The 18,552-nt window shown below is 53.6% G+C and overlaps 7 protein-coding genes across 7 annotated transcripts; 2 read left to right on the top strand and 5 right to left on the bottom strand.

Moving 5' to 3' along the window:
- Window positions 1-910: 910 nt before the first annotated feature.
- On the bottom strand, window positions 911-2,126 carry PG997_014982 (uncharacterized protein; the record flags this gene model as incomplete). The annotated part of the gene is made up of 2 exons (XM_066819296.1): window positions 911-1,172; window positions 1,960-2,126. 2 exons carry the CDS (start codon window positions 2,124-2,126, stop codon window positions 911-913), a joined length of 429 nt encoding a protein of 142 aa, XP_066661484.1.
- Window positions 2,127-3,470: 1,344 nt separating this feature from the next.
- Window positions 3,471-4,618, bottom strand: PG997_014981 (cytochrome c/c1 heme lyase; the record flags this gene model as incomplete). The annotated part of the gene is made up of 4 exons (XM_066819295.1): window positions 3,471-3,738; window positions 3,813-4,117; window positions 4,140-4,457; window positions 4,517-4,618. The coding sequence occupies 4 exons, from the start codon at window positions 4,616-4,618 to the stop codon at window positions 3,471-3,473; spliced, it is 993 nt and encodes a 330-aa protein (XP_066661483.1).
- Window positions 4,619-5,169: 551 nt separating this feature from the next.
- Window positions 5,170-7,393, top strand: PG997_014980 (uncharacterized protein; the record flags this gene model as incomplete). Its single annotated transcript, XM_066819294.1, has 3 exons — window positions 5,170-5,742; window positions 5,802-7,274; window positions 7,349-7,393. 3 exons carry the CDS (start codon window positions 5,170-5,172, stop codon window positions 7,391-7,393), a joined length of 2,091 nt encoding a protein of 696 aa, XP_066661482.1.
- Window positions 7,394-7,807: 414 nt separating this feature from the next.
- On the bottom strand, window positions 7,808-8,544 carry PG997_014979 (uncharacterized protein; the record flags this gene model as incomplete). Its single annotated transcript, XM_066819293.1, is given in 2 exon segments — window positions 7,808-8,359; window positions 8,371-8,544. 2 exon segments carry the CDS (start codon window positions 8,542-8,544, stop codon window positions 7,808-7,810), a joined length of 726 nt encoding a protein of 241 aa, XP_066661481.1.
- A 1,517-nt stretch (window positions 8,545-10,061) lies between these two features.
- Window positions 10,062-11,724, bottom strand: PG997_014978 (uncharacterized protein; the record flags this gene model as incomplete). The annotated part of the gene is made up of 4 exons (XM_066819292.1): window positions 10,062-10,827; window positions 10,894-11,011; window positions 11,090-11,456; window positions 11,584-11,724. 4 exons carry the CDS (start codon window positions 11,722-11,724, stop codon window positions 10,062-10,064), a joined length of 1,392 nt encoding a protein of 463 aa, XP_066661480.1.
- Window positions 11,725-14,085: 2,361 nt separating this feature from the next.
- On the bottom strand, window positions 14,086-15,076 carry PG997_014977 (uncharacterized protein; the record flags this gene model as incomplete). The annotated part of the gene is made up of 3 exons (XM_066819291.1): window positions 14,086-14,175; window positions 14,462-14,938; window positions 15,023-15,076. The coding sequence occupies 3 exons, from the start codon at window positions 15,074-15,076 to the stop codon at window positions 14,086-14,088; spliced, it is 621 nt and encodes a 206-aa protein (XP_066661479.1).
- Window positions 15,077-16,307: 1,231 nt separating this feature from the next.
- On the top strand, window positions 16,308-17,247 carry PG997_014976 (uncharacterized protein; the record flags this gene model as incomplete). Its single annotated transcript, XM_066819290.1, has 2 exons — window positions 16,308-16,361; window positions 16,495-17,247. 2 exons carry the CDS (start codon window positions 16,308-16,310, stop codon window positions 17,245-17,247), a joined length of 807 nt encoding a protein of 268 aa, XP_066661478.1.
- Between the last annotated feature and the right edge of the window lie 1,305 nt (window positions 17,248-18,552).

Genomic DNA, 18,552 nt, shown 5'->3' with positions numbered 1-18,552 from the left:
GGACCGCGACAATGAAGAGAGGCAAAAATAAAAAAGTCCAAGAAGCTGGGTTGGAAGACCCGGGCCAAGGTCAGGGAAGAAGAAAAGTTTGATGAAGAAAAGTGCGAAGATCAAGAACAAGGTGGAATGGAAGCTATATGCTAATGTCAAGACCAAGGTCACACTGCTTGGCAACAACAGCAACATAGCGACACAGGTGACCCGGTTGAAGGTTAAATGAGCTTACTGCATTCAGGTTCTCGAAGCTGCATTGATATCAAAGGAAGACTGTCTTGCCTTTCGTTTCTATGCTGCAATGCTCAGGATTTGTACTGTGTACCAATATTGGGCCTCGCATTCTTCACCGCCCATCCTACACAAGTTCATTCGTTCATATGCACACACAAGTCAAACACTATAACAGCAAGCCATCACTGTATCGTTCTTTGACAATCAGAAACAAGTCTGTATTTGAGTGAAGCTGGCTACTCACGCTACCCCAAGGATGGTGCGGTCCCCCGCCAGTGGAGTTTTGCGCGGGCCAGGTCGTAACCGGATGCGATGCGTACATAAAATGCAAAAAAAAAGCACACGCCTCGCTCAAATGCAATGCTGTCTCAACAAAAGAGAGGTGCAATTTCTTTCCTTCTCAGACCTCTCAAAGGCTCCAAATCAAATGCCGGCTTCCCAACAACCCAAAAGACTCCCCCAACTCCTGCCATGTTCCCAATGTTTTGCCCAAATTCCAAATAGCCCGCTTTCCCGTCATCTTCCTGCGATGTAGTTGTGTTGTTTCCCCGTCCTATCCAAGGACATCTCATTCAATTCGTTGACCGTAAAACCCATAAACATGAACAATCCCTGTGTTTCTTTCCATCTCTCTCACTCTCTGTGTGCGCGCGTGTGTGATTTTCATTTTGTTGTGTTTTCTTCAAAGCTCTTTGAGCTTGTAGGCGGCAGGCGACGCCGCCTTTCCGAATAGTTGGGTGACTTGGAGGGCCAGGACGAAGACGATCATGAGGGCCTCGAGGCTGAGGAGGCCGATCCAGGCGCCGTCGAGGGCGGCGGCGGCGACCTCGAAGCCGCCGATGCTCAGCAGCGGCTGCATGGAGTCCATTTTGTGACGGAGGGGGCGGTAGGAGATCTGGACCAGCAGGAAGGCTAGGTAGACGTAGTAGGTGTACCAGTAGGGTCTGTGAGTTTTACCCCTCACCACGAGCGGTGTAATAGTCAGTGATATGGCCAAGTCTTTCTTTCACGAAGTGAGGCGGGACAAATCATGGTCTTTATATTGGAACAATGAAAGAAAAAAAAGCCCATTTCTGCGGTGCTCGATGTTTCCCCTCTCGGTTTGCGTTACCGCTATTACCCCCAGGGAAAAAAAACCTGCAGGGCATGGGTCGGTTCGCGTTACCGCTGGTATAATGGATGGGCTTGTTGTCTTGTCGTTGTTGCGGTGAAGGAGGTCGAGGAACGGGGGAGTAGGAGTAACCAACCACCAATTACTTGTAGTAGCGTAGCTCATGTGTTGCTGCCCTATGAGTGGAGGAGAGCGGACCGTGGAGCGATAACCATAATATTTCTGGGTTCAGGTGGGCTTACAACATGCGAACATGGGCAACGGTGCGAAAAAAAACTAGGACGGAAAGAGACTATCGTCCACAAAGAGAAAGAGAGGGGGCAACTCTGATTGGTATGAATGAAGGGCAAGATGATATATGTAAGAGGGAGGCAAGCGACAGCAACCCTCAACAAATGGGTTTGATTCGTATGCACACGGGCTTTTCTCACACAAAGGGCAGATGATGGATGGTGGGGGTGGGTAAGAGACACAGCAAAGTCAGCCGGCTTGAGAGGACTTTAAAACAGCCGCAGTAGGATTCAAGGAAAAAGGAGAAGGATGATCGAATGCGCTTAATGTATGTGGCAATCAAGAAAAAAAAGGGTTAGTGAATTCGAGACAGAACGAGCGAGACTCACTTGGATCGCTCGTCAAGGACGGTCCATCGCGGCCGGGGCTCCATCCACGACTGCGAAACCTGCAAGACGACGACGAAGGCGGAGCCGATGAAAAGCCAGATGAGGAGCATGCGGTCCAGCAGGGAAAGCTCGTAATGAGGGACGTAGGCTTCTAATACCTGCATCATTTTCGCTTTTTTTCTTCTCTTCCTGCTTCCTGCTTCCTCCTGCCTTGTTCACCTTGCTTGCTCGTAATATTACCCAAGGTTTCGTATAATGTCAATCAAATTTGCTTTTGCCTTTGCTTTGTCTCCCGAGGGCTTGCTTGGACTGTTCTCGTTAATGCTTAAAGCGCAGCGTCTCCAGTCCAATTGACGCTGGCTGGCTTCCCGCCCTTCCGCGTGATGGTCCGCTTGAATTTAGGTCTTCAACCTAAAACGGACGGAGCCCTTTAGAGCATGGAGAAAGCGCAAATAGTGTAACGGAGGGCGAAATGCAACTATGCTTTCGACAGCACCAAGAAAATGCCGAACGAGTCGTGCAGGACCAAATGCTGGATTGAAGGATGAATGAGGGATCGTGTGTTGAGAAGGAAAGAAGAACACGCTGTCCTTCGGCAGAAGAAGAAGGTGCAGGCTGTATGGATGTAAGTAGGATCGATTGGCTTTTTTCTATTCTCGGCTTCGGGGCGTAGTATTGTAGATTGTAGATTGTGGTGGTGTGTGGTATTCAACCCCCCATGCAGCAGTTGATTCTGGGGAATAGGTAGGATTCGGAAGACGATGGGCCAGGCGCACAGTCGCCAGGGTGGCCGGGTTTGGTGGCAGTTTGTTTGGTGGAGATTGGAAACCCAGACAAGGCCGACGGCCATGTGTAATTCAACAACAAGAAGTCAGTACAAAATAGCCAGGTTTGGAATATGAGAGTCCCAGTTGTAATTGACCCGATCAATCTATTCATCATCTTGGTAATCACGCTTGGTTGTTCTCGTTGCAAATTTACCCGGGCAGAGGGATCGCTGCAGGGACCTGTCTTTCCCCCGCATGAAACGCTGTCAGCAATCTCTCAGGGATGGTTCAGTAAGTACGTACTAGCAACGGTCTCCCCGGTGGCTGTGTTGGGCTTCAAGAGCGTTCGTCAATTATGAGGAGACCTGTGTTCGCCATTCTCTGGAAATGGGTCGACCATCGTGCGCAAGCATCCGACCGCGAGGGGTCTACCTACGTGTAAATACACAGTTGATTGGTTCTGAGTTGGTCATTATGGATATAGTATACAGATGTTTATGTAAGTTGTCTATGAGTAGCATTGCGCAAGTGCCGTTGCGGGTTTTGCGAGAGTCGTTGATACATGAGAAAACGCCCAGTAGCTCCAGCAGCTGATGTCCCCGCCCCTTTTATGTACACGCCGGGAGGCAGTCAATAAACAGTTTCCTTGTCAAATACGACCCGAACTCCGTGGAGCAGAAAAGTGGTGATGTTTGTTGTTTTTGTCGTTCGTCCGTACCCCTCTCAATTGGATGGGTCAGAATCTTATCGAGACTTCCGTAAATTTTCGAGTCTCTCCTGCTCTCGTGTATCGCCTCCGGACGCCTTCCACCACACATCACCTCCCCAACGGACGGCTCGCTCGATTGTGGATGTGGGCGTGACGGCGGGTCTAACGTCGAGGTAAAATATAGGTTCGCCGCTCTCTTCCTCTCCCCCAGAATAGTAGTCGATGACGTAGCGGATTTCCTTCTTGCGACCGTTGGTCTCGCGGGAAACGTACCAGTCGTGGCGGTCGAATGGCGGTTCAGTCCTGTGATTTCTTGTTAACAAAACGGCCTCCTCCCAAGGGATTGATGAGAGAGATCGTGACAATGCAAGACTTACTGGAACATGGCGGGGTATAGCCAGCCCATGACTTGGAACATGGCCGCCTTGGGCGTCATATCCTTGGGCCGCCCCTGGAACCGCACCAGACTAGGCGAGAGCTCTTCTACTTCCTTGTCGTAACCGTACTTCTTGGCCATTCGCTCAAAGTTCTGCTCGCCCTGGCTGCACATCTGCATCCCCTTGTAGAGACCGCCGGCAAATCGCTTCTCCCACTCCATAATCTCCGCCCACGCACCCTCGTTGAGGAAGTTGTGCACGCTGACCATGCTCTCCACGGCGGTGACGTCGGTGTCCGAGTAGCCCTTGCGCAGTAGCGCATTGTACATCTGCTGGGGGCGAGGGGTACTCCCAGTTGCCGGTGCCGTCGCCGCGAGGTATCGTCGAGGGTTCGCGCTCGGTGGGCAGGGCGTGGGTCTGGGATGGCGCCTTATCCTGGGACAGATCGGGGAACATGTAGTTCAATGGGTTGAGCTTCGAGAGGGTCGACTTCGGTTCGGGCGCCGGTGTCCTGTCGCCATGAGGAACGGGGCAGGACGAGGATGGCGTCATTGCGGCAGCGGCCTTATCATGTTTCACAGGACAGGCGGCTGGAGGCGTCATGGCATCTGCGGCCTTTTGGTGCTTGTGCATTGGACATTCCGGCTATGTAGTGTTAGTATCCCGGGAGTTCGGCGGGATGCACCGCGGCGTTGTCGGCTTACCGGTGGTGATCTGCCATCCGTAGGGAATTTGTGAGGTGGCGTAGGCTGAGTGGGAGCAGCAGCCAGTGTGGTCTGCGGACCGTCTGCCCAGAACCAACCCATGATTGCGGATCAGGATTTGAAAAGCTACAAAGATCAAGGAGGTCGTTGTTGGTATAGGAAGCGAAAAGCGTCGTCGATGGCGAGTAGGTGAATCAATGGTTCAATAAGGGTAATGATAGTCAAAGATTGTGATAAGGATGCAGGTCATCAAGAGGCGAGCAGCTTTTGGCAGTTGCAGCTAAAAGTTTTAGCGGGTCGCGGCGAAAGACGGGAGCAAAAAAGTCGCTGCTGCGCTCCACTGGCAGGCGGCGGGCAAAAGCGAAAAGCACATGCGCCAGGCCAAGACGCGGGTGATGTACGTCACCGTTCAGGTCCATTACGGAATGTGGCCATCGAGGGTACCTGCGCGTCCAGGAATACGATCTGGCGCCATCATCTACCGATTTTACGGAGTACCCTTGAGACCAGTTTTTCAGGGGAGAAAGCTTGTCTCTTCCTAATCCAAACCTCGCCAACCCACAGGCGACGCCGAATGAACGAGCCGACAGACACTTTGTTGCCATAATGCCCACGACTACAGGTCGGAAACAACCCCCAGCGACTTGACGAGAATGAGGACCGTCCACCTCCTCGGCCGCTTGTGCGCACGCCGAACCACAGCCCAGATAGCTCCCAAACTTCCGAGATGTTTTTCTCCTCGATCGCAGCAGTCAACATTGTCTGCTTTTAAGCAATTTTCCTCGTCTTCCGGGGCCCGAGCGCGATCGTCGCATTCAACAGTCCTCCTAGCCGCGGTACAGGGCACGCTCCTGGGTACGGCCGCCTTCGTCAAGCTTTCGGAAAAGGACAATGAGCCCGGCGACGACGACGACCAAACCTCCGAGGGGCGCATGCTCGAGGTCTCGAGAGACGAGATCGAGAAGAAGAAAGACGACACGAGCCGCGGCTTCACCAAGTTCCGGCACAACCTTGTATATTATGTAGACGTATACCTTTGGGAACCCATCTGTACCGGCGTTCGGTTCCTCCAACTAGTTGCCATTTTCGTCCCTGTAATAATAGCGGTGCCTGCGATATGGGTAGGTGCGCGCCAGCCAGACCACGACAATGAGCGCAGCGGGACGCTCTGGTGGTACGGCTTCTTGGTCCAGGCCATGGAGTGGTCAGGCCCTGCATTTATCAAGGTATGAGACTCACCACAGTCGAGTCTCCGACGAAGAAAGGCTTACATGTGACAATATAGCTCGGCCAATGGGCGGCATCACGAACCGATATCTTCCCCGACGAGATGTGCGTCATCATGTCCAAGCTGCACTCCAACGCACCCGCCCACCCCATGCGCAACACGAGACGGATTATCGAGGCGGCCTTTAACGGACGACCGTTCGAGGAGATATTCGAGGAATTCGACGAGAAGCCGCTGGGCGTGGGTGCCATCGCCCAGGTATATAAGGCGAAATTGAAGCCCAACCTGACTGCGCCTGCCGACGCCGATGTCGTGGAAAATGAGGCCAAGATACGCCAGAAGGTTCGCAAGAACGTGGACACGGTTTTGAAGAGCACACCGCAGCGCGTGCCCTCGACATATGTTGCCATCAAGGTCTTGCATCCCCGGGTTGAAAGGACGGTACGGCGCGATCTGCGAATCATGAGCTTCTTTGCCAGCGCCCTCAACATGATCCCGACCATTGAGTGGCTCTCGCTTCCCGATGAGGTCGTCCAGTTTGGCGAGATGATGAAGCTGCAGTTGGATCTACGCATCGAAGCCGCCAATCTGGCCAAGTTCCGCAAGAACTTCAAGGAGCGGAGCACCGCGTGGTTCCCCTACCCCTATCTCGACTTCACGACCCGCAACGTACTTATCGAGGAGTTCGCCCAAGGTATTCCCTTGGCGGATTTCTTGGAGAACGGCGGCGGCACTTTCCAGAAGGACATCGCCCAAGAAGGTCTCGATGCCTTCCTGCGCATGCTGCTTCTCGACAACTTCGTCCACGCCGACTTGCACCCGGGCAACATCATGGTCCGCTTCTACAAGGCGCAGCAGCCGGACCTGCCCAAGCTGCAGCGCCATGACGAGGGCCACTCGAAGGATCAGCACGACGTCACCGAGGAGGTCCTGGCCCGCCTACGCCCCTACCGCAAGCGCAAGGACAACACCGCCTGGAACGCCGAGCTGAAGAAGATCGACACCGAGGGCTTCCGGCCTCAGCTCATCTTCATCGACACGGGCCTGGTCACGGAGCTGAACGCGACGAACCGCCGCAACTTTCTCGATCTCTTCAAGGCCGTGGCTGAGTTCGACGGCTACAAGGCGGGCCACCTCATGTGTGAACGCTGCCGCCAGCCCGACGCCGTCATTGACAAGGAGATCTTCGCGCTCAAGATGCAGCACCTGGTTCTGAACGTCAAGAGCAACACGTTGGCGTTGGGCAACGTCAAGATCGGCGACATCCTCCAGGAGGTCTTGGGCATGGTGCGCGGGCACCATGTCCGGCTCGAGGGCGACTTTGTAAATGTCGTCATCAGTATCCTGCTGCTGGAGGGCATCGGCCGCAACCTGGACCCCGACACCGATATCCTGAGCAGCAGTCTGCCCATCTTGCGGCAGCTCGGCGCCCGTGGCGGCGCGGATATGATGAAGGGTGGCGATTTCTCGATGTTGATGGTTTGGGCTGGCTTGGAGGCGCGTCGCTTCATGCAGGCCAGTATAGAAGATGTAGGCCTTTTCCTCCCATATTTATCCCTTTTCAGCTCTGTCGTGAAGCTATTTACTAATAAACTTCTTTTTAGGTTGAGAAATGCGTCAAGTATGACCTGTTGTCGCCAAACATCTAATGTTACGAGGACGTCATTGGCGTGGTGTTTTTGGCAAGCATATTCTGGGCGTTTCAACTCGGGGTGGCCGGCTGGGTGGCGGTGTATAGCATATAAACGATATTTTAGACGTGAAACGGACAAACAGAGTCACGCAGCTCAAACGAATAAACCAAATCCTAATCCTTTTGAAAGTATTATTGTTCCTATTACTTCAGTACACATGACCTCTCTACCCCCTGGAAAACACGTCATTATCGCTTTTGGTAACACATTGAGCGAGAGCCGGCATCGGTCCCTAATCATCGGGCCAACGCGCATAGTTAGTTACGCAAGAGATGAACATCGACAACGTCCATCCACTGTAGTCTAATAGGATGCTATGTCGCCCTACCAATTGGGCCCTCCGCCCATCCATTCTTTTGGTTAAGGGTCCTATTTGGTCTGCGTGGCCAGCTTGACGACCTGGTCGACGAGCGCCTTGGCTTCCTTGGGCGCGTTCTTGGTGACCTTGTCGCGCAGGTGGTCGACCTGCTGCCCCGCGCCCTTGGGCGGGTTCCCCTGCGCCGTCTGGATGCGGCTGACCTGCATGGCCAAGAAAAACTTGGGGATCTTGAGGGCCGCGACGTTGCCGCCCACGCTGCGGATCCCGGCCTCGGTTGCGGTGTAGACGTCCAGCATGTCCTGGAACCGCTGGAGGTCCGTCTTGGCCAGGGAAGTCGGGTCCGTCGCGAACTTGTCGAGGGCGAAGGCGAGCGGGGTCTGGGTCTGGGATTGGGAGAAGTCGACGGAGGAATAGGTCACGCCGGACGCGGTTGAGACGTCGGGGACGCCGGAGAGGGTTTTCAGCTTGGGGTCGCAGGTTATGCTGCCGGCTAGCGTCGCGGCGACGTCGGAGACTTCTTTGGGGAGAGTCTCGGTGCCGACTAGGAAGCAGGCTTTTTGCTGCTGTTGTTGGCGGGCGTGCACGGCGGGGAGGCGGGATCGCTGCCGATGACGGTTTTGGTCTTGGAGGCTGGGTGCGTTATGGGCACGGGCTCGTTGGAGAGCTCGATCACGGGCTTGCCGGTCACGAAGGGGACTTTGGCCTCGGGGGCGGGAGCGGGCGTGGGCGCGGCTAGGGAGAGGGTGGCGGCCAGGAGGGCGGTGCTGAGGAAGGTGGTGGTGCGCATCGTGTGGGTGGTTTGCGACAAGCTGCTGTGTGATGGGATGTATATACAAAACGGTGTCTATCTCGTACAGGTCGGATCCTCTGTCTAGATTGGCGCGCAACTTGTGTAATAGCGACACTAACACAACTTCAAAATGAAGGATGGTATATAAAAAAGACACAGTCTATAATGGAGGAAGAATTAATTAAACGAAGCGAAAGTAATAGACCCTAACCAGAGGGTGAGTCGAGGGCCACGCGATGATCACGAACTGAACATAAAAGTTATCGGTCGTGATGGCGGAAGGGAAGGGGAAAGGAAAGACCAGACGAGAGGAAACAGGTTCGGGAGCCGACGACATCTTATCTTTGTTTCTCTCTTCTCTCTTTCGTTTCGGCCGGGCCTAGACGCAGGATCCAGACAGGTTCTCCCGTCCGTTCACGATGGGCTGCCAGGCGGCCGCTTGGGGTGGCATGTTGCATGGGGTTCCCGGTGCGAGCTGTCTCTGTCTCACGTTTCCTCTTGATGTTTGATGTGCGACATGGCCTGGACAGAAGCTAGCTTTTTCCAAGCTGCGCGATCGGCCGGTCTCTCACCCAATGGACCTCTTAGTATACCGGATCTATATCGGATTACACAATTGATAATTGAGTCGGGCAGCTGTACTGCTTCTCATCCGATTGATTTTCTGAGAGTTGAAAACCCCGAAGTAATAAACCAGATGAAGCCTCACAAGAGCCGCAATGCCGCTTCCCCAGCTGGAGAGTGGGCATCTGAGACGATGCGGGGCCTAAACCTTAGTGAGGCTCCTCTGGCTGACTGCCCCCACCTCTGGCTGACTGCCCCCACCAAATTGGGTTTCAAGGGGTTCAACACCCAATCGCCCATTCGTTTTGGTTTACCAGGACGTTTTCGGGCCAGAAATAGGCCTGGACGCGAGTCGTAATCATCTGTTCCCCTGTAAGTCAGTGCATTGGAGGAAAAACCAAAGTCCTGTTGTTTTCGGTATGCTATCGTGGTTTCAACCTCCGGGCCTGGAGAAGCGACACCACGCGGGGTACCAAGAAATCATCCCCATGATCTGACCAATTGATCGCTCCTTGATGTTCACCTCGAACTCAACTCTACTCTGGGGTAAGAAAGCCCTCTTCTTCACAGCCACTGCTTGTTTGACCTCCATTTGGCAATTTGGTGATGGTATATTGGGTATTGTAATTAACTAATGGAAATGCTAAAAGACATTGGCGCTATTTGTAAACCTCGACTTGCGTCGGAAACCCTAGTAATGAGAGTCTAGTAAGTGGTCATAAAAAAGGGAAAAGGAAAAAAAGGAAAAGTGGTTGGTGGTTGGTTTTGTCGGCCGTGTCATATCCTCATCCATATCCCGTTCGCGTCTCTCGTCTTCGTATCACTGCCTTCTGCTTTTCTTCATCATCATCTTTTTTGTTCATTGTCAGCTCTTTAGCGGCCAATTGTCCGCATAACTCCGCCGGATCTGCACGTCGTTCTGGATCCAGATGACGCCTTGCCGCCTTTCCTCATCCTCCACCTCCGGCCATGCGCCCAGCGCAGTCGACCCGGCCCTGCTGTGTTGGTATTGGTGGTTCTGGTGGTGGTAGTACCCCTTCTCCAGGTCCGGCCCGTCCGCCTGCTGCAGCTGCGCCTCCTCCTCGATAAACGTCGTGTTCGTGGCGTGCGAGTCGCGCATATAAGCCCGCTGCGGCCTCGACACCGGCCGCGGCACCGCCCCCGCCCCCGCCGACGCCATCTGCATCGGGATCGAGACCGACCGCGTCGTCCGCAGGAGTCGGTCCGCATCGTCGACGAGTTCGAGCTGGGCCGCGCCGAGGCGGCGGCGGCGGCGTGCTGGAGCAGGCCTTGGCCGCTGTCGCGCACCGACGACGCGAACTTGGAGTCGTCGTCGAGCAGCACCGCCGACTTGTGGTCGCCTCCCCTTCGGCTAATGGGCCCTCCACCATGGTAAACGGCGGCAGCTGCTGGCTGTGCCGTGACGGGCGGCGGCCGTGTCGCCCCCGGCGCTGCGAGCGCGCGTAGGCGCTCGCGAGGTTTTGCTGCGTCTTTAGGTACAGTGGGCGCAGGGTCGGGATGCCGATGCAGATCATGGCGACGGCGATCTCGGCGCCGGCCCAGGCGAAGTAGGGGACGAAGTTTACTGGGAAGTACGAGTCAGCAACCTGGCGCAAAGTAGGTACCCGATTGCGGGAACCTAAATGCTTACATGTGTAGTTATATACGTCCAGCTTGGAGAGGACTACGGTTCTGACGATGCCGCAAGCGCCGGCACTGTTCAGGGGTTCTGGTTAGCGTGCTGTTCGTGGGGGCGGGGTAGCTGAACGGATCACGACTTACATCACGCCCAAACTCATGCCGCCGGCCAGCATGACTTTCTCGCGCTGCGGCATGCGCAGCTCCTTGATGAATAGCCAAGGAAATATCGCGAACAAGAAGTCGCACGCACTAGACCAAACTGTTCTCCGGGTCAGCGAGACATCCTACCCCTCTCTCCCCTACTCCCCCTTTTCTCTTGCTGCAGAACTGAACTTACCACCAAGCATAACGCTCATGGGCTGGATCTCAATGTTCCACTTGCCCGGGGTGCGGAGTGGGTCCCAGCTGGTGCGGATAGGGGTCGTCTGGTTCCAGAGCATGACGACGAGGGCGATAGAAGTGCCGCTGGTGACGGCGATGGCGAGCCAGAGGACGACGCGCTGCCAGCGGGCCTGGACGACGCGCAGCAGGAACAGGCCCATGGACAGCTTGGCCATGGCGTTGCCCGTGATGGCGAAGCTGTTGGCCACGTACGTCCAGAAGATGGCGTCGCTCGACTCGGCGATGCTGAGGCCCCAGAAGCTCTTGCCCAGGCCGTGCTGCACGGCGACCTGGATGAAGACGGTGAAGCAGAGGAGGAATACCTGGCGGAGAGTCGTTAGCATGGATGCTATCTAGCTGGGCTTCCTCGCCCGTCCCAGCGGTTTCGAGCTGGATCCGTAGCCGGTGGGAAAGGTAGCATTGGACTCGAGTCAGGGGAGAGTAACTTACACCGGTCCATGCGTACATGTGATCCTCAATGCCGACGAACTTGACGATGCGCCGCCGGGTGTACAGGCGAGCGACGACCAATGTGAGCGAGAAGGCCGTCAGCGCCCACATGGCCACCGCTAGCTCGAGGCCGCGATTCATCCTTTGCTTGGTTGGTTATCACGAGCCCACCCAGGCGGCCTGTACGATGCGCAAGCGCATGGGTGGTTGCGAGCTTTCGAAACGCGACGGGATGCTAAAGTGGTAGCCGAAAACTTGTTATCACGGGACGAAACCTTGGAACGGAACAGGTAAAGCCTTGGAACACCTTGGTAACAGAGTTTTTGGAATAAACAAGTCAAAAAGAAGTAACGAGCAGGCGAAAAAGCAGGAGAGTGAGAGAAGGTCTAGAGGTGCGTGGCACACACGAAGGGTTGTACATGGACTAAGTAAGAGCGTACAACCATGCATCACCCACTTGTCCCGCGAGCTAACAAGCGAACGCAATATCTCCGCAGCCAGTCAAAAGGGCCCCGGCGGCCAAGATTACTGGCCGCAGGTTACCTGAATTAGATAAACGGGCCGGAGTTGGGAGAGTGGGAAAGTGGGCAGCAATTGAGGCGGAAGCGAACTAGATCGCGTGATGGAGATATAAGGTTGGCTCAGGGCCCATGAGATGGCCGATGGAGAGACAGCAGACGGGGTTTTCTCGAACGAATGCAGCCCGTGTCGAGAATCGTTGGCTGCAGGGAAAAAGAAGAAGAAAAAAACAGGCCATGACCCCTCCTCCGGGGTAGCATTGGCATTTTTTCCTTATTCTTCTTCTTGTTTTTTCTTCACTCATGCCAGGATCAATAGATGTCATATAACATGATGGATAACCGCCAACATCCACCGTACGCGTGGAGCTGAAGAAAAGAGTAGGGGTCAATTACCGTCGAAAACACGCCACCGAACGAATTGCAGTCCGCAGAGGCATCCGGCAACGAAAAGACTCACACATAACCCACAGCTCGGATTCGCCCAATGCAAGTGGGTAGGATCAACAGTTGGTCTGGTTCCTTGCTGATTGACTCGCACGTAGCGCAAGACTTGCCTTGAGCGCAGAACCTCCAGGGGTTATTCGCCTTTGCGGATTGGCTGCCGTGCAAGCGTTTTGGGCCAATCAGCGCTCGTATCGCCACTAGACGACCGCCAAGCCCGCGACTCTGCCATCTTATAGGCCGCGCCAAGGATGGGGGATAAGCGCCGCCCACCCACTTGGTTTGGCTGAGTGGGGCAAGCCAGCCACTAACAGGACCCTGCTGTGCCTGGAACCTTTTGTATCAAATCGATCTCCGGACACACACAGCCAACAAGATGAAGGACATAACCAGGTTGCAGCTGGAATGGCGCACCTTTCGTGCATACCAGAACCGCATCTCCTCTTTCATTGCGCAAGCAGGCCGGGGGACGTCACTGTGCCCTGAGACACCCCTGTCCGTATTCCTCCGATAGGCCAATGCATCACATTACTCATCTTCCAGCTTTCGGTCATGTGATGTTCAGACGGCTTCTGGAATGGGCCTCTCAGACGGCCGAGCTGGGATCTGTATATATGCGTCTCTGTCCTAGTCTCGTACTGCCAGCGCCGAAGAAGCATGGCCTGGCATGGCGTGGCGCGCACGGGTTACCAGTTAGGGACTGGCGCGTATTGTATCGAAACTGGTTGGACCTTCTATCCAATATTTACCTACATGAATGCACACTTGGTGAGGCGGCAGGCCATGTTTTGCAGCCCGGGGTTAACGTCATTCGGTGCCTGGTCCGGTCAGAAAACCGTACTAGGCCTCGACAATGGGCCGGTCTTTGCATGATTGCGACTGCTATTTCCGTCTCTAGAATTAGGTGTGGAGGAGAAGGGGGGATAAGACAAGCTCCACAGGTGAGAATAAAGATCCGATTACCGAGCTCGTGCAGCAAGTGGGCGGCACGGTTCAATAACGGGGTTGTCCCCCAGGGTTATATTATGTTCGAGATAATCGTCTTTGTCTTCTCACTGGAATGATAAGTGAAACGCTTAATAGTATAGATGTGGTGCTCGGCTTTAAATATTTTATAAGAGTATTACTTACTCTTTTCTTTAAAATTGACTGGGCTTGGTTATCAGAAGGTCATCGACATGATGCTCGTTGGGGATGTCGATTATAGATGTTGAATTAATGGCGGTGATTGGGTCGTATCGTGACTGCAACCTGCCGGTAAGCTCGATGTTTGATTGCGCGGCGGGAAAGCAATTGATGTTAATGGAAGAATATCGCGCGTCGCATGGATTGAGATGCTGGATGATGATGGATTTCCGAAGAAGCCTGTCTAAGCATGTGGGATGGCAAAAGAATTTGATTCATAGGTGCATGTGCTGACAAGAAGGTAAGATTCTATTTATCGTTGCAGGAAGGAAGGAGCTGAGATGCCTTCCAGTGCTTACCTCTACCTATTAAATCAAAGTATGTAGCTAAGAATACACCAGACGGCTCCCATTCTTTAGACATCGCCGGGTTTTCCGGAGAGTATCCAGCTATTGGGATCGCTCGAATCCTCCACCATCTCCCACTCGCAGAACATAAGTGACTTCTGCCCCTCGGTCACTACTGTGCGAATCAAGCCTTGAGGATATGAACATCTATTGAGGGATAGGAACCTGGTTCCCGTGGGATTGTTGGCCTGGCCGAGCCTATCGGTCATCCAATTGATGGAGGCTACAGTGCTTGAGGCGTGGTATGTGTGATTGGTCTTTGTCAATGAATACCACAAGGGAGCGATGAAAACGAGGTTTTTTATCAGTCTGCAGGCTGAAGGCGGGATTCTGACCGACATGTATTGAGGGAATTAGCCTTCTCATGCAACCCGAGTTTAGAACCTTAGACTTCTTGTGGTATGCCAAAGCCGCCACACAGCAATCGTCCGTGCAATGCACATCGTATATCTCATGGTAAGAAAGTAAGAACTTGTCGGCATGCGGATTCAGGTAAACACAGCCCTTAACAGTTCCGATGGTGTCCAGTTGAGTCTTGAGATTCTCCTCGATGTTGTTGTATGTCTCGGCAGCTTCGCGAGAATACCAATATCTCTCATTGAGTCCCTCTTTGGTATGTTTGTCCGAAAGGCCGCGCTCGGATGCCCATCTCTCGACGCTTTGAATCGGCATAGGCGAGGTGGGCACTTTCATGATGTCGAGTCGGCAGCTGTAGCGTCGGAGAGCCTCTGCGCGGGACTGGCGGTTGACAGAAAGAAGCGGGCTGACCAAACGTTTACCGGCCACAGGCATGATGCGAAGGCTGTCGCGGTGCACAAACACGATTCGATCGTCTGTCTCGCCGCCGAGTACCTCCTCCCACTGCACAGATTCTGTATTAGCCGTCGTCTATTGCATGTCGACCTGGTCGAACGTGGGCAAGTTGGACAGGGAAGTGATACTCACGATCATAATCTGAAGCTCGCGAGCCAGGCGAGGGAACAGAGTAAATTTCGCCATGATGCCTGTCGGAGAACCTGGCTGTGGGTGTGTTGAAGGTTTCCGGTTGATTGTGGAATGACCGCGGTTGAGTTCGGCTCGTTGTTAGCCGACGATGAGATAATTGAAGTGAAAGAATGGCAGTGGAAGAATGTCTGCGGGTGAAGGTTGTTGGATGACGGTTGCTTGCTTGTGTGAGTGTGGAGGGCACGATGAAGGTCCGTAAGAGACACGACCACCTTGTCTTGGATCCGAAAATGTGAGTGAGAGAAGTCAAGCTGGTGTTTCAGAATGGAAAAGGATTCACTGATTGCAACTGGAAGTTCCAATAAATAACCTCGTGGATGTTGGGCTCATGTGGCGCGAGCGAGTAACTCTTCCAGGACATGATACTATCGCGAGACCCGGGTTCGCCTTAAACTCTATACTGTGGAGGGTTGACGAGCAGCTGTGGTTGAGCGTTATAGCGAACAGGGGGCTTAGTACTTATTATTTATTATCGATAAATATTTCTTTTTTAACTTTATAAATAACCTGGTTTTCTACTATATACGAGAAGAAGGCGAGAACAGGATGAAGCGGATCTGTGTCGTGGACCCCGCCGTGGACCAAAGGAGGTAGAACGGACAGCTTTTACCCAATGTTCACAGACCCGGCCTCACAATCAAGCTCATAGCAGGCGGGCAGAAAAGGAGAGGGAAGGAAGACGGTAAATATGATCCACAGGAAACACTATAAATTGAATATTCATTTGTTCATAGGCTGCAATTCCTGAATAGCCTCACAGAACTGGTCAGTTCGTAAATGTTGGATTCTTCACAGAGTTTGAAGGGTATTAGGGTAAAATACCTTCTTTTCAAGTCTATGCGTGGGTTGAGTTTGCATGGGTTTGAGTCCCTTGCTTCTGCCTGCCTACGATAACGTATCTGCCATGGTCTACCGATAACGTATCAACCGAGTGCTATGCTAGCGTAAGAAAGTGTGCCAGTGGTTCAGTAGCCGTAACAAGAGCAGCGGCTTGAAACCTACCTACCTGTGTCATGAGCACGGCCTCTTCACTTTTCATCAATAAAATTGCGTTTCCCTCCATCTTTGGTAACCAGCCAAAGATAGTCAGATTTTTCTATCCCAGATTCTCACAGAGGTCTGAGAAAGATCTGTTTATTTTGACATTTCTTAAACACAAGCCATACATTTGGAGTATCCTTGCCTCATCCACATCAACAAGACAGCCTTTGGGCAGCTAAAAATCATGTCGACGTTTCCTCAGTTCAGTCGTCTTGCTCCCGAGCTGCGCATGATGATAGTAAGTAATTCCTGTTATCCCAAGTCATACTCATCGTCCCTTACATATTACACCTTTGCCATCTCACATACCCTTGACATCTCACAGGCACACACAGTTTGCGGCACACCGGCTAACCTGGAATACTATTTAGTGGAAGGAGGCCCTGAAGAACGAGACCCAGGATCGTATCGCTCTTGTCCACCGAGACAGCCTACGCATCGTCCCCTCCAAGTCCCTGGTCAGCCCGCTTATGGCAGTCAACCAAGAGTCACGCGAGGTAGCCCTCACTTATTTCGATGTTCGACTCGACATCGTCCGCCTCACTCTCGACGTGACTGTCCAAGACACCTACTCATGGGCAACAACCAGACCGGCGGACTGGGAGAACCATGTGCGTAACGAAATCCACATTGCCGCCCACGCGGCCTTGATCTCGCAGCCGAACGGCGCTCAGCCCGGCACCCCAAAGGGCTCCATCTACTTGAATTCGCACCTCGATACGTTCCTGCTCTCCTTCAATCAAATAGCCGGAAATAGACGGGGCCTCCAGCCGCTCCTCGAACAGCACTCCCTGCGGGACTGCTGCCTCGAGGTGCTGACTTACGCCAAGATCGCCGAGGAACTCGGCCCTTCCGCCCTGCAAGAGCATGAGGTGCCTCATCCCTACGTCAGCGCTCGGCTCCCGACCCAGGCCTGCCGCCGCATCGCCAACGTCGTCTATGCCGCGCCCCACTACGATCTCGACCTCAAGCCCTGGCCCGGCAAGGTGTACTACTCTAGCGACACCGTCGCGACCCTATGGATGACCCAGATCTTCCACCAGATGCGAGGTGGCCCTGCTGGTGCGGCGGGAGGCGCTCCGTACCGAACCCTCGAGGACGTCCGCCAAGCTTGCATCGACTAGAAGAGATGGGGCGAGTTGGCCAATCAGATTCTGCGGGACGGGGCCATGTCGCTCACATTCAGAGAGTGGCAGTGCGAGGCTAACACGCGCGACCCGAACGGATGGAGACTTTGGAGATCTGCTTGAGTTGGGATAACAATGCAGACGGTCGAATAACCATATGGGACGATGGAATAACCATTTCAGACGATGGCGTAATCAAGACAGGACATGGTGGAATTTGCTTCACTCTCGGTAGACTACTATATTTGGTTTCCGCCCAAGATTGAATAAAGCAAATCTTTAGAATAACCCATGCAGGACGTGTTCACTTGCTTAAAGTGACTGATTGGGACAATATGCACACAATAAGGACAGGGGATGCTTTGATCTCATTGGTATAACATTAAATAGCGTTGATCGTGCTGGTTATCCGGCTTGGAAAAACATGTAACTGGACCATGCAGCCTGTCCATTGTTCACGGGCAGTGCTGTACGGTAAGCAACGCCCGCTGCCCCTCGAGGTTGCCGGTGGCTTCCCGGAAGGAATTGCGGTGTTGCTGGGTAACAATGTGGGTAGTTCCGGCAGTGCCGTAGTCCGGTCTTTTATCACCCCGCTTGCGGCACCGGGGGGACGGTGCTCGGGGCGTCGGTGGGACCTCGGGCTCCCGGCGAGGGTGGGCCGGCGCGCTAGGGACCGATCAGAGCTGGGTTGCTCTTTTGCATGAATTGACCACTTGATCACCTCATTGTTGCCTTGTTTCTCAGTTTTTCGTCTTGGCCTTTCTAAGAAGCGATTCATATTCACCAATCAGCTTGTTCACCTAAAATAAATAAAGGTCTACGTCCTTAGGTGATATTCACTCTAGTACCCAAATGCCCAGTTTTGTATCTCTATCAAACAATAGCTGAATTTAGGCAAATTGTGAAGTCCGGTACTTGGCCACCCAAGATACCAATATTGCATGTCATCACGGTCGCTACTCACCCACCAGATTGAAATAAGCTCCTTAGGTTTGCTAGTTTCGTTCGTCACCTTGCATGGAGATCCTTGCCTGTCAGATCCTGCGCCCCCTTGGTTAGCCAACAACGCCCGCAGACCCGATGAGCCACAAGCCTCCGTTACCTGTAAGCCTGCATTCCGCGTTCCCCCCTATGGCCAGCCTACATTAGCGCCTGCACGGGCCAAATTGGCCCCTTACTAATGGCCGACATCTTCCTCCACCCTCCACCAGCTCTTGTCCATTACTTTACTTTTAGAAATCTCACCTAATCGCAAGCTGTTCCCTGCCAAGCCGTGCTGACGATGCCCCTCGTCCATTTCGA

Source organism: Apiospora hydei (assembly GCF_038363865.1).
Source record: "Apiospora hydei strain CBS 114990 chromosome Unknown utg000010l_segment0_segment0, whole genome shotgun sequence".
NCBI lineage: Eukaryota > Fungi > Ascomycota > Sordariomycetes > Amphisphaeriales > Apiosporaceae > Apiospora > Apiospora hydei.
This window is presented reverse-complemented; position numbering and strand designations above follow the sequence as displayed.